Source organism: Myiozetetes cayanensis, unplaced genomic scaffold (genome assembly GCF_022539395.1).
Source record: "Myiozetetes cayanensis isolate MyiCay16 unplaced genomic scaffold, myiCay2020 scf5-8, whole genome shotgun sequence".
NCBI lineage: Eukaryota > Metazoa > Chordata > Aves > Passeriformes > Tyrannidae > Myiozetetes > Myiozetetes cayanensis.
In genome coordinates, this window is record NW_026087742.1 from 67,391,389 (window position 1) to 67,405,847 (window position 14,459).

Here is a 14,459-nt window from a genome sequence, read left to right on the forward strand (position 1 = left end):
CACATAGTGTGACTCCTGGAGATGGTCTGTGCAGGGCCAGGAGCTGGACTCGCTGACTTTGTAGGTCCCTTCCAGCTCGGCACATTCTGTGATTCTGTGATTACAACAGCAGATTGCAAGAGAAGCCCACTCTAGAACTATATTCTGTCCAATAACACCAAATATTTTATGCTTCAGTAAGATAAGTGAATTGCATGATTCAGTGAAACTCTGCATATGCACCTTTACATGTTCTAGAAAAGATTAATGCTGAGGAAGTACTGGGTACATGCATCAGAGGGAGTTTACATTCCAGAATCAAGTCAGTCAGTCGAGAACAAGCATATTACTATTTCACAAATACTTGCTAGAAACCATTTTCTTCTGTCCAAGACAATAACTTATGTATGCTAATACAAAAACAGTAACAGATAGATATTACCTAGGACTTCAGGAGGCTCTGATTGCAGGCCTTCTGGTTGCTGACCTTGGAGCACATTAAGTAGGGCTTGTAAGCTCCTGAGACACAAGGATGGATGAGAAAATCTTGTCTCCTTTATCAGTTCAAAGACTTCACATAGTCCAACTTCGATGATCTAAGGAAGTACAGATTTTTCAGAATAGCTGTTAATATAATATTTTTACATCTTCATCAATAAAGGTATATTCCAATGTACACTGAACAAGATAGTTAAAAAAAAAAAAAAAAGCAATACAGAATTCAGTGGTAATTCAAATGAGAACCAAAATCAACTGTACCAGCAAATATTACACAGAAGGCAGCCATTATATGAAAGAGTATATCTAAGCAGAGTAATAAGTTTCTTGAAAAAATGAGGAAACTTAAAATTTTTTTCACAATATAAGACAAACTGTGTCTCTGAGCCCTTCTTATTTCTATCCAGTTCACACTTTATTTGACAGACATCTTTATCCTTGCTCATTAATGTGAACTAGCAAGCTAGAATTGGCTTGCAACCTGGCTTCACAACTTGAATAACAATACATTTGACAGCTGATATTGGCAGCTCTAGTACTTTGCCCTCCAAAGCCTCGGAGATTAGTTTTTATATTGTGACAAAAACAAAGATTAATTGTTTGTCACTAAAACTCCGTATGTACTCATCACAGACATGCATTAAGCGAACTAATAGAACATGTGCAAAAGTGCTGTTACAGCCACTCCTAACTTTCCCTTCTAGAATTCCTGAATATTCTGAGATTATAATTATGCTTCCCTCCACTGCTCTCTTTGATCTCCTTCTCAAATTCCGTATGTAATAACAATGAGGATGAATAAAAAGAAAGCAGGGTTAGCTCATTTGTATAAGCAACCATATCTTCAAAACTTCACTATCTGTTTTGGTCAGGAGCTGTTTAGAGTATTTAATATAGGTTCACTCTTGAGTAAAATCTAAGGAAAAGACTGAAATGTGAAAATAAATAATGTTGTTAATGGAACTGCCACTAATGCTTAAAAGACATCTGACAGTCAGCTACAAGTTCTACTGGATGCCTTGTAATTTTGCTACCATTCAATTTATTTTGATTCCAGTCTTTCAGAAATTATTTTACCACCTGTTTTATTTTTGGAGGAAGAATAAAAACATAATCAAATCAAGTCTTCAAAGTGCAACACCAATTTTCCTGCAAATTACACCTTACATTTCACATCTTCAATGGATTGGGGGGAAACACATGCATGGAACCTACTGGGGAAAAAAATGTCAACAAAATAATGGCACAGATGTTTTTTCCAGGATCCAAAACTCACCATCATCTTGCAGGTTAAAAAATAAAATACCCTGTAGTACATTTTTAGAAATTCGCTTTCTTTTCAGTTATATTTTCTTTGAGAGAAACTGAGAGGTTTATTTTATGCTTCCCAATCATCAGACAGAAGACCTCATCTAGGAGCTGACAGTTGGAGGAGAGGCAGTTGGAGGAAGCAGAGAACATAATGCAGTGGAGAAAATCATTTGGTGAACTTCCATTACAGCAGGAATTAACAATGGATAATTCTGCTGGGATGTTATCAAGTCTGACCAGGTTTTGGCTTGGATTTTAAATATCTAAGATCAAGAGACTGGGAAGGCTTCATAAAACACACCTTAATATCTCAGGTATCTATATTTTATATACTGATACCTTGGAGTTTTGATGTTTTAATTTTTTATTTTTGTAGACCTTAGAAGTAGTTATGTAGTAAATGTAGATTTTAGAGTAGCAGCATATTATTCCTTTACCCTTAACACACCAGCTCAAACCCCTGTTACCCATTCCCATATCAATTCTCTAAATTCCATAGCCTGTTTAGTCTCTTTTTCAAGGTAGAATTGTAGAAGAACACCCTAACCCTACGGAACAAGATATAGCCATAGACCCAACAACCTTCAGGCCTAGAATTCTGGAAGGCCTCCAAGGACATTACGTGCTCTGAGGAAGACGAAGATGAAGAAGGGGGGGTCCCAAAACGCCCCCAGACCCAATTCTCAAGAGGCGTGGCGGGGGCAGAACCTGGGTGGTAGCTCCACGGGATTGGGTGAAAATCATTATAAAAACTGTGGACATCTGTATTTCGGGAGAGCGCGTTGGGGTCTTCCAGAAAGCCTGGGGGCTCATTAAAACTTTTGTATCCTTATCTTATCTCCTACCTAATTTGGCTTGGAGTCTTTTTTCCCCACAGCCACTTAGGCAACAGTTTTGGTGGCCCGTACGGGTTTTAGAGCAAATACAAACAAGGAAAGTTAATCTGAATATGCTTTTTGGACTCAGAAGAATAACAAACTAAGCAGGATTCACAGCATTGGTAAGCTAGCAATGAACAAAACTAAATGCACAGAAGTTAAACAGTACAAAACATGTGAATCAGCAAATTGAAGACAATTAAAAAATCAGTAAATCCCATACACCATTTCCACCATTAATCCTACTATAAGCTCAGAAGTAGCAAATAGTACAAAAACTCACCCTAACTGTTGAACTATAGAATCAAAATCTTAATGTGCATTACTATCTGCCATTAAGGGCACTAAAGCCAAAAAAAGGGAAAGATTAAACAACTATGTTAACAAGAATAATTAACAGTTACTGCAGTTACATGCATACCTGGCAAAACATCTTAGAAAACACTCCACCGAGTGATTTCCAATAGCAGAAAGATTTACTCTTTGTGGAGAATAAAGCAAGAGTAAGCACCCCTTTACCACTGTGAGCTAGTAGCCTCTGACAGATGTAAGAGCTGCCTTATTTGCACCATTTTTGTGTAGACTTTTGAGGCTATAGGTTTTCAATTACCAACACACATAAAGAAGTGCAAGCAGAATGTTTATCTGACATTTAACTGACTGTGATTTGGGCAGGTACCACTGATCATCCTAATTCATCAAATAAGATGATTCTGGACTAGATAGACTGCAAATAAATTAAAACTAGAGCAATTTCCTGAGCAATTGGTTTACAACACAGTTCTTTATTCCCCACAAAGAACATACCAACCTTAGATGACATACACAGTGCGCTTTAAGTGGTACTGGTTACTTGCCTTTGGAAGTTTAATAGGTGGCTCTTTGGATTCCTCTTCTTCATCACTGTCTGAATCCCCACTCTGTACACTGTTCTTTGAAGCCAAAGATACAGATGCTTCCTTCTTCTGCCATTCCAACACACAATGGCGGACATTGCAGTAAACATTAAAAGCTGAAGGATTGCTATGTAATCTGATATCTGGTATGGTTATTGTACTCTCTAGGTTTTCAGTCTGAAAAACAAGATTAATTTTTAGTTTATTAAAAGTTTCAAGCTTTGCTAAATATAAATTATTTCAACAGTCTCAATAACTTTGACAGACAACATTATTTTCGAACTGGAGACAACTTTCCTGTTGAAGTACTATTTTATATTTCAGGCAGGGAAAGCAGGAAGCAGGAAGAAATTTCAACATGTTTCATCTACCTTTAGGTCTCTACCTCTCATAATGTGACAAGGACATTGGGGACTGAAAATGAAAGCAGCTCAGGCTACAGAATGGTCCAAATCTGTGCCACAGTCAGAAGAGTGGCAGAATTCGGGATTTATCTTCTCAACAAGGGTCAGTTGTTGTTTAATTATTATTATTGATTTTTAAAATGCATTCTTTGTTATTCCAGTTGTTACTTTTTACCCATTGGTAAATACTAAGTATTTAACCTGTTTGCTAAGTATACATTAGAAATTAAAAACACCACTGCCTTTTTTGTCATTAAATGAAAACTGATGGCAAGTTCAAAAACTGCCATGGATAATATTTTTAAGACAGTGAATACCTAATGGACAACCTACTAAATAGTAAAATCTATCAAGGCCTATCTATGACTTAAAAGGACACCATCCTGTTTTCATAAGCTCTGAGCCACAAAGAGTCTGGAAACTGTTCTGAGAAACTACAACTACCTTACCCCACCCTTTCCTTGGTATCTACTACCAGTGTATTACTGTCAGCCCCTCCCAAGACACAGAAGAGCCCTTCATGAGGCTGTCATTAGACTTGGAAAAATAGTAAGAAAAAACATCTTCCAAAAATTGTGGGTTTTCTTAAATTCTGCTCTGTGCTCTCCCACTCTGCAACAGTAAGATGGGACAAGAGGTATGACTGACTTGAAAAAAATAAAACCCTACAACAACAAAAAACTAATCCTCTGGTAGGGTTATTCTTTCCATTTGGTTGTGTACTACCAGTGACTAGGCTGGTTGGAAAAGAGGCTATGAAAAACCAGATTTCAGGCATATGAGAGGAAGCAATTCTCTGTAATGCTTAGGTATAAACAGAGGGCACAAAGAATATGTAAGGACATGAGGCCTAGGTTAAGAGGGCAGGACAAATTTGTCTGAACATGCAAGGCAAAATTTGGAGAAGCATTAGACAGGGTAATGATTAACTTCACAAGCTCATTCTGGTTTCTTCCCTGTATTCTTAGGGGTGTAAAGGGGCAAGGTTTGTTGAGAGTAGAGGCTTTTTTTCTTTTTCTTTTAATTACACAGAATAGATATTGTGCATGGCCACATTCATCTAGCAGGAGGTTAATTATATTACAATGATTTGGAACAGATCAGAGAGAGGAGTGATGGCAAAGATGATGAAAAAAACAGAGATGAGTGAAAAAAATTGGGAGCCAATTTTAATGGGGTGATTTATTTTTCTACAATATAGTTGCCACAATTTTATACATCAAAACCACATTTTTATGTGTACTTTTATTTTTATTAATACTAGAAATAACATAAGCCTCTAAGCTAGACCTTTTAACATCATATGTTCTGAAACACACCAAAAAATTCAACATTATTACAAAATATTTCATAGTTTACGTATTTCCTTTTATTTTTGACTACGCTATTATTCTAAATGTGTTGGTATATATTTGTCTATCCTTTCTTTCTATTATTACTACAAAGTTACAGCAAACTAAAACAAAGATGTCAGTGCTTTCCTCAGCAGCCTATTTTACCCAACACAGTGTGTTAATTTCTCTTACCTGTGCCAGCGTCAGCAGTAAGCACAAAAATACAAAGTTAACGAAGGAGGAAAAAAAAGCTGGAAAAAGTTCCCTCCATACATACTGGAAGTCTGGCAGGGTTTTTTTTTTTTTTTTTTTTTAGCACAACAGAACTTATGCCATTAGGGATTAAAGACAGCATAAGTTTAGTCCTTGTTCAACATTAATGTCTTTGAAATAATAAAGCTCCTGTTAGAAATCCAGCAGTATTAATCAGTGCAAGAACTCAAGATACACTTTGATACTGGAACAACACAGAAGGTTGTATCAAAATAGATTTGGACTAATACCAATGATAATGAGCTACTACATACTTCAGAATTTATCTGGCACCAGAAAACTAAACGGTTATAACATATGACTCTTCTGTATGCCAAGTATCCATATACATTACCCCAGGAGTTTTTGCAGCTGCTGTTAAGGCAAATACACAGTCTAAGCTTTCAGCTTTAAAGCTAACTCAGTTGAACTCCACAGGTTAAAAAACTTCTTTACTAAATTTACTATGCACTTCCTAGTTTACTGTCGGTTACAGGAAGAGAAAAATATCTGGAGCCTCTGAAATATCTCTATCTGAAGTTTGCTTATCTAGTTAGTATCATGTATTGTAATTATCACTTCTGTGAAGAATTTCCATTCCAATTTTTTCTTGTCAGTTCAGCTTAGCCTTTGTTCCAGAACAGCCTAAGTTCTGTAGCTCATGTAACCACTTTTGAAAAAGGTTGTCCAAATTGTTTAAACAGCACTGATAATTTTAGACATTATGGTGTTAGATAAAACATCAATGTGTCTTTCTTTGCCTAATAATAAGTTGACTAATTTTCAGAAATAAACTCCTTATTCTCTATACTTTACATGTATTTACAAGTATTTTACAGTAACTATTAACAAGTCCCTTACTCAATGCTTTAGCTTTTAAACAGGAAGCATTTTAATCATTCAATCTTTGTGTTTAGTGTTTCAGTCTTCTACAATAGTACATGAACTACAGTTATATACACTAATCTGCCACTCAGACTTCAGTACAGCACAACATCACCTTGAAACTTCACCATAAGGTAATAATAATGATTTATTCATGATGGAGTCTGAGAGGCTTTAACTATAACACCTGTAGTTACCAGGTCTTCAAAACAAACATCTGTTCAAAAGTGGGGAGATATAAGCAGGTTGCATAAACATCACTTTCATAGATATCTCTTAAAAAAGACAACGAAACAGGAAAACTTTGTCCCTCTAATGCAAATGCTCATTCAGTGAACAGCTTTTTCTTTTTTCTTTTGTTCTTTTATCAATGGTAAACAAAATTATTCAAAACAGACATCAGCAGTTTTTTCCTTATGAAGCAAGCTGTTTTCCTTTCCAGACTACAACAGATTGCTAACTTCACTGAGGTCAGATACACTAAACAAAAACTGGGCTTTAAGTTCATCCCATTATCAACTGAAAGTTTCCTTTTCTGCAACAATTGAGAGCCTTCTGCACAGTCATACAAACTTCAGCTTGGAGAAGAGGAGACTGAGGGGAGACCTCATTGTAGTTTACAACTTCCTCTTGAGGGGAAGAGGAGGAGCAGACACTGATCTCTTCTGTGGTGATCAGTGACAGGACCTGAGGGAATGGCCTGAAGTTATGTCAGAGGAAGTTTAGGTTGGATATTAGGAAAAGGTTCTTCACCTAGAGGGTCACTGGGCACGGGAACAGGCTCCCCAGGGAAGTGGTCAGGGCACCAAGCCTGACAGAGTTCAAGAAGCATTTGGATGATACTCTCAGGCATGTGGTGTGACTCCTGAGAAAGGTTTTATGCAGAGCTATGGGTTGGACTAGATGATCCTTGTGGACCTCTTCCAACTCAGCACATTCTGTGATTCTTCACAGTCATACAAACTTTCCTGATAATATGAGACTCATGCTACCACCCTGCTACAATCTTGCTGATGGTTAATAAGATTTTGAGGTAAAACAGATAATTAAGAAAATCTAACCAATAACTGTGCCTACAGAACTCCACTCAGTAATTTTATATCAAACTAATAAAGTCTATTTTAATTTACAATAATTTTCTTAATGATTCTGCATTTCACGTTGGCACAAAATACTTCTACATTGGCAAGGAAAACAGTGAAAAACTATACCAAAATTAACTTCTAAGAACTCTGTAAAGCAATTTATTAACTTTAACAGACCTAGGATTATTAATAATCCAAACAGATTGCTCTTGAGCTACAGGATACATTATTTCAAGAAAGAAACACACTCTTACAGCTTGTTTTAATCGTGTTAGGACTATTAAGATTCCCATGACACTTATCAATATCGTGAAGAGCAACAATCACTTTTTCTCCACTTCTGAATGTCCCTTTCTTGGGACATGGCTACTGGAATATTTCAATCCAAAGCACTCACAAAGAATGACTACCAGCCCAGTTTCTAGGCTGTCTAAGCAGAAGATGAGATTACAGGTTCTACACTTTTTTTTCTCCCAGAGCATTGTGTTTCTCAGAATATGAAATTGCTAGCACTTTCAAAAACAAGAGAGCTTCTAGATTGGAAAACAGAATTACGCTTTTTGATGCAGTATATTTCATATGAGCTGTAAGAAAGTAGGACATTCTGAAATCTTCATCCTTCTTGTTTCACTTGGTAACATCATAAACTGAAAATGTACCTTCTTAAATTAAAAAACGTGATGCAACATACATCATAAGGCTTAAAAAAACCCCAGTATTCATGAACACAGTTTTAATACATAAAGCTAAGATTTCTTGTGTGTTATTTTTTATTTTCCAGAAGATAGGAGGCTAACTTAATGAGAGAGAGAATGAAGCATAGATGCCCACACCCTGACGTGTGACTTGTCCTTCTAAAGATATCGTCCCTGATAAATGGAAGGGCACATTATGTAGAAAAGGTTAAACAGCACAGGTTTGGTTCATTAAGTAAGAGCAACCAACTTGTAAGTGCTCTTCTCAGTCAGCCTTTTATAATGTTCCAGTATACTCAAGGTAGGAAGAAGGAAAACCAAAATCCTCTGGTCTCTTTTACACTTGTATCAGACACAAAGAAATTGTTTTCCCAAAGGATGAAATCCATACATAGCTTATTTTCTGACCAACTTATCTTCTTCCTCTTTAATCAGATGGCCATAATAATGGTTTATTCTTAAATGTGATGAAAATAGACTATAATCTAGGAGAGGAAAGTTACTCTGTTGTTAAATATGGGCAAGGCTATAATAACCATCTGATCTAACCCGTGCATAACACAGAGAATAGGAGCTCAACAAATTCTTCTTTGAACAGTTAAGAGATCTCTTAGAGATCAATGCCCTCTTGAGGTTGAAACACCAAAAAATACAAAAGCCATGGAAAACACAGCCAAATTACTTGAGAAGCTACTTTTTAATGAGACAAATACTTATCCCAGTCAATCTGTCTTATACATCCAATTATTTGGTTTCAATAAATTTGCCTGTTACATGAACCTCCCTTTCCAAATGTTTTATTCCTTTCATTTGTATAAAGATCAAAAAGTCATAGGGTAAAATTTCTGCATAAACTAAACAGGTGGATGTCAATCATTTCAAGTACAATCTGTGTTTGGTGGACCCCAAATTTTTCAGTGTTCTTCAAATAACATTATGAGAACAGAAGATGGTGAACTCTGGTTTTCCATCTAGTCTCTCAGCTAAGGGTTCTACACAGCACTTTCATCAGCTAATAGCAAAGAGGGAAAAAAATCCAAAGTGAAAACGGGGAAGGGAGGGTAAGCAGCAGTGTCCATAAGTAGAAATAAGGTACACAGCTTATGATTTTCTGGTGATAATTTTTTGCCAAATGAAAAAAAAAGGGGGGGTGGTGGGCAGGTAGGGACTGGAATCCAGGGTGTTACACACCCGTGCCTAATAATCAGGTATTTGTTTCCTATGTAAGACACTTTTGTTAGCACTGAATTTCTAAAGCCAAAACACACTGCACCACATGGAAAACTTTTATACCTGTATTTTAAAAAACAGATACTAAACCACAAACCCAACATTAACAGTAGTTTAAATAGCAGTGATCACAGAATGACCCCAGCTTAGAAACAGAATAAGGCTCAAACTACTGGGCTATACTAAACACCAATTAATGTTCTAACATTTAATGCTAAAATGGCAAAAATAATTGTCTTCCAATTGCTCAGCAATCTTTTTTTTTAAAGCTCTCTCCTCTTCAGTTACTCAGTTATCATTTTCAGTAAGCACAGAATATAAATAACAAATTTTAGAGTACCTTCAGCTTATTCTTGATTTAAGGCCCTCCCTGCCTCTACTAAGCTTATTAAGAGAAAGCTCCCATCTCTGTTCAGACTTAAAGTCCCTGTTTGTTGAAAAAATAAACTGATGCACACAAACTCTCCTGATCAGAATATCCAATAGTGATAAGCTTTTCAATATGCTCTACTAGAAAGCTTCCAAATGGAAGCTCACATTTTCCTGACAATACATACATCCATTTTCAGTCATTCTAGTGCAAAAATGATCACTGTGCTCATTCTGCTGTGGTAAACATTGGGATGCATTGAAAAGTATATGAGAAAAAAAATTCAAAAAACTCTACAACAAAAAACCAAGGGAACAACAAAAAAACAAAACCAAAAACCAAGACTATGTCACTGTGACAATTAATAAAGTTTCATAAGATAAAGACATGAAGTTGGCTTTATCTTCCCCTTTTCAGCTATATTTTTTTAGGAAATACTCCACTTCCTGCTATCACGCAGGAATAAGCTGGAGTGCCTTTCTGCACCTCAGTGATTCGGAAAAAAGACCAGTGTGTTGCTGGTCAATCCTGGTCTGCCTCAGAGACTGTCTAGAATAACAGTATCTGTAAAAGACATGCAAAGCCCATTTTGCCTTTCAAAGATAGATACATCTCCATGCTTCAAGTGAAAATAGATTCAAATCCAAGAAAAGTGTTGAGAACAACCCTCCATAAGGAAGAATGCAGAGATTATCAGTTAGTGCCAAACCTATAACTACAGACAAGAACTAGCCTTAAATACATTCACATCTTCTTTGGCCATTCAGAAGGGATTCTGCCACTCCATTTATCCAATGCAACTAAATCCAAGAACTACATTTGACTGTTAAGCTTGTAACCAGCCATTCTGGATTTAGCTTCCTACTTTGGCAGTTCAACCAGGGCACCACCACCCAGAAAGACAAGGGTCCCTTTATATAGTAACAATAACCAAAGCTGAAGAGTTACCTTATTTTAAAATCACAAACTTCTGTCATCAGACAGAACACACAAAGACTAACTATATTCTGTAAATTCTTCAAATTTCCAATTTGGTTGTCTTTGTCTGACAGTGACTCTGATAAAATCATGAAGGGAACAGGACTAAAACTTCTAATATCATAGCAACTGAAGTAAGGGCTGAGAAATTCAGTTTGGACCACAAATATTTCACTGTACAGTGCTGAAAACAGAAATGAAGATAAGCCCTTTCTACACCATAGTCTGAAGCTGCACTACTTGAGATAAGCAGAATAATCTGGTAAGTATCCAAAAAGTCAATACCAAATGAATAGATAGAGGGTTTGCTTCACCCTCCCAAAGTCATCTGCTTTGAGATAGAGTAACTAAGTGAGGTGTGGCAAATAGGGATAAGATGGCCAAGTTGTTCTACAGTGAATTTGTATTATAAAGGCATTCAGCTGACTAGAAAGTGTTTTTACAGGATATTTCAGTAGTTCTGTCCTTTAGAACCATTCTAGAAACGAGCTACTTTCTCTTTACTGGTTGCAAGGAAGAAGTCTTCAAGCCTGCAGCAAGCCTTCATGAAAATCCCTCCAAGACTCTAGCCTAAATAGAGAAATAACAGCTCTCTAGTAGAGAAAGAATGCAGCAGAGCTGTATTTTAAAATGCTGTTACTTCTGCATAAATTTAGTCTCTGCAACAAGTAAACATTTTTATGAAGTTCACTGTACTGTTCCCATGCATTTAAAGTGATGGAGGCAGGGGTTACACAGGGAGAAAATATTAATAGAAACACATAAATATCATCTATTTCATTTTCCATTATGGAAGAATTTTCAGAGGTAACTTTGGAGTCCTTTGACATTGAATGCTCCCTTTCTCCTTTAGCCAATATGGACGAATCTTTGCAGCAGTAGTCTCTAATTGTTGGCTAGACACAAATCTCAAAATTTAACTTTAAGGCCAACATATTTAGCAACATGGAGTTTAGGAACTGGAGCACCAAAAACGCTGTTCATATTATTTCATACTGAACATTAGTAACAAAAGCAGTTGAACAACATTAACAATGGTATCATAGTCATGTAGAATACAGTAAACAGGTAATAGTGGCCTATTATTAACTCATCTAAACAAACAGATTATGAGTTACAGTTATGTTTTCTTGTAGTTCTCTCAATTGAAGTTACTGCCATTTGAGTCAGAACTTTGTCAATTTAGTTACAGACTTACCTTGTTGCGTGTTTTTACTTTCAATTTAGTCTTCTGTTTTCTTTTCAATTTTTTCTTGCTAAAAAGTTTCTTACTTCTGAAAAAGAATGGAAGAGCAATAAGAACAAAAGAATTAAATTCCCTTCTGTACCCCATGGTAAACAGCACAAAAAGAGAGGAAAGAAAGTCAGAAGTACTCAAAAATTGTTTTTCCTAAGCATGGGGAACAATCACAGGCAGAAATTCAGAGTATAAATCAGCACATAAAACACTCAAAATCATGCTTTCCTAATGTTCCACTGAATTATGGGCCTTTATTCCCATCAATTTAATCAGAATATATGCTATGAAAAAAAAAAGCCCCTATATTTTCTACGTTTGCCCTACTGTTTCTATTACAAGTCCATTAGCATCACACCAGTACTTGAAGCAAGAGTTACTGACAAATCTCAGTGACATAACCTGTTAGTACAGAACATTTATGCTTTGTGAATTCTTTTCTGCAAAAAGATTCAAGCCTTCCAAGACAAAAATAAAGCTTTAAAAATGTATCATTTGGCAGAAAATTCACTTGATGGAAGAAACTGCAACTCTTTTTTTTTGTCTAGACTTTCCCACCCTCAGTATACAGACTTAATTTCCATCCCTTTACATTACAGATCTAGCTAACACACATTCCTCTAAGATCCTCTAATCCTCTCCTGCCCACACCTCATTCCGATCACATTCTTTTTCCCCTCCATTTTACTACCAAAAAAAAAAAAAAAGGACATATAAAAAAAAGACACCATACACACAATACAATTCTTTGTCACCATTACTGAGATTACTGTGTTTGAGACGAATGCTTTTTAACCTACTCTACATTTCTCTGGTCTGTTCAGATTATAAGCCCTCCACACACAAAAGAAGAGGCATATGTTATCTGTGCAGCATACAGCTCAGCCTATACAGGACTACAGGCAACAGCTACTAACATTCCTCTGTGCCACTTAAACATTACTCAAACAGCTTACAGTTCAGATTAGTTGGAAAAACAAAACTATGAAATCTGAAAGTCACAGGAGAATTTGCATTTTCAGCTAACAGACTGAGAATCAGAAGAATCTTAGTATTCTATTCAAACAACTTTGTTCTAAATAAAAAACTTCAGGTACTAAAAGCATAATGCTTGCTCTCCTGCACAGCGTTCAGACTTCAAGAGTATGCAAGTTTTATGGTCATAAATTAAAAGCTGAAAAAGCTGAAGCCTGACCAACAGCCACCAGCCAGAAAACAGGTTCAAACAAACAACTCCTGCAGAGAATTGATAGAAATTGCTTGCTAGAAATTTCACCACTTTTCCCTTCTTCATCTATAAAGAGAAAGGTATGTTCCTCAAGACACTTCCTGCAGAAGTAAACTAGCTCACCACTTTTCTTACAAGGAACAAACACAATTATCCTTGAGTTAAGAGAAGTGATTCAGTGAGGGGGAATTCCTCCACACTCCCCACTAAATTAAAGCTCATAAAAAGAACCTAGATGACTGCTCAAGGTTCCTTCAACAGTAAAGTTTCAATAAATAACAGTACACAACCTATTTAAGAACCACAGGAAAGAAATTTCATGTAATCTTTACTGTCCAAATTTCTATAACGAAACTTCATAGTCTGATTTGCTATTTAGTTTTTCTTTAGTTAGACAAGTTTTTCTTCCTTATCAGAGTTTAAAGCAGATAGTTCTTCTTCTGCTGTCAAATATGAAGACCAGTTCATGTTCTGTTCTGTAGCCACTCAATCTTCTCCTGTGGACCAAACGACCTTTTACGAACTTTTACGCTAACTTTACAAGTCCTGATACAAGAATCATTTGGGCTCTCTCAGTCCATACCATGAATAAACCACACTGACCAAAACTGAAAACAGTACTTGTTATTTATGTAGGAAGAGAAAGAAGAAACGCCTCATACACCTGCAAGGTCACACTTTTAACTGCATTCCAGGTATTATTTGGCAGCTTCACAACAATATGGCACGGCAGACCTATGTAACCCAGACTAACGTGAAAACATTTTACTGCAAACTTCCAGACTGAGTTTCCAATACTTTTTATCTAGCTGTGCTATTAATTATGCCTTGTAAACACAGTGCAATTTGCATTTACCACAAACAACTTGATAAGCATTGCTTTTCCCTTTTTTTCTTTTTTATTTGTGTTAAAGGATACTAACTCAAGTTGCCAAGACTTAATATTAATACTCCCTGCCAAAATCCTTGAAAACTCTCCAAATTTGTTATGGTCTGCAAACATCATAAACACTTTTTCATCTTGTAAATATTTTACTGGACCAGTACCTGTATTTTTGTAAGTATTTCTTCATGTTTATGCACACATCTAAAAATCCCAAAAATTAAGCCTTCGTCCTCTTCACCTCCATCCCTCCAAAGATTGGGCTCATTTCTTCAAAGTAACAAAACCCCCATCATTTGGCAGACTACCTTCATTT

The 14,459-nt window shown here is 36.2% G+C and overlaps 1 protein-coding gene across 10 annotated transcripts in view; it reads right to left on the reverse strand.

The window, feature by feature from the left end:
* The window catches only part of MYCBP2 (MYC binding protein 2), a 173,245-nt gene that overhangs the window by 138,685 nt on the left and 20,101 nt on the right, over positions 1 to 14,459 (reverse strand). For all 10 annotated transcript variants that reach the window (XM_050333825.1, XM_050333831.1, XM_050333830.1 and 7 more), the window contains exons 2-4: positions 11,994 to 12,069; positions 3,524 to 3,739; positions 422 to 575 (exon numbers count right to left, since the gene is read on the reverse strand). In XM_050333825.1, coding sequence (XP_050189782.1) covers positions 422 to 575; positions 3,524 to 3,739; positions 11,994 to 12,069 — 446 coding nt within the window. The remainder of the gene's footprint in view (positions 1 to 421; positions 576 to 3,523; positions 3,740 to 11,993; positions 12,070 to 14,459) is intronic.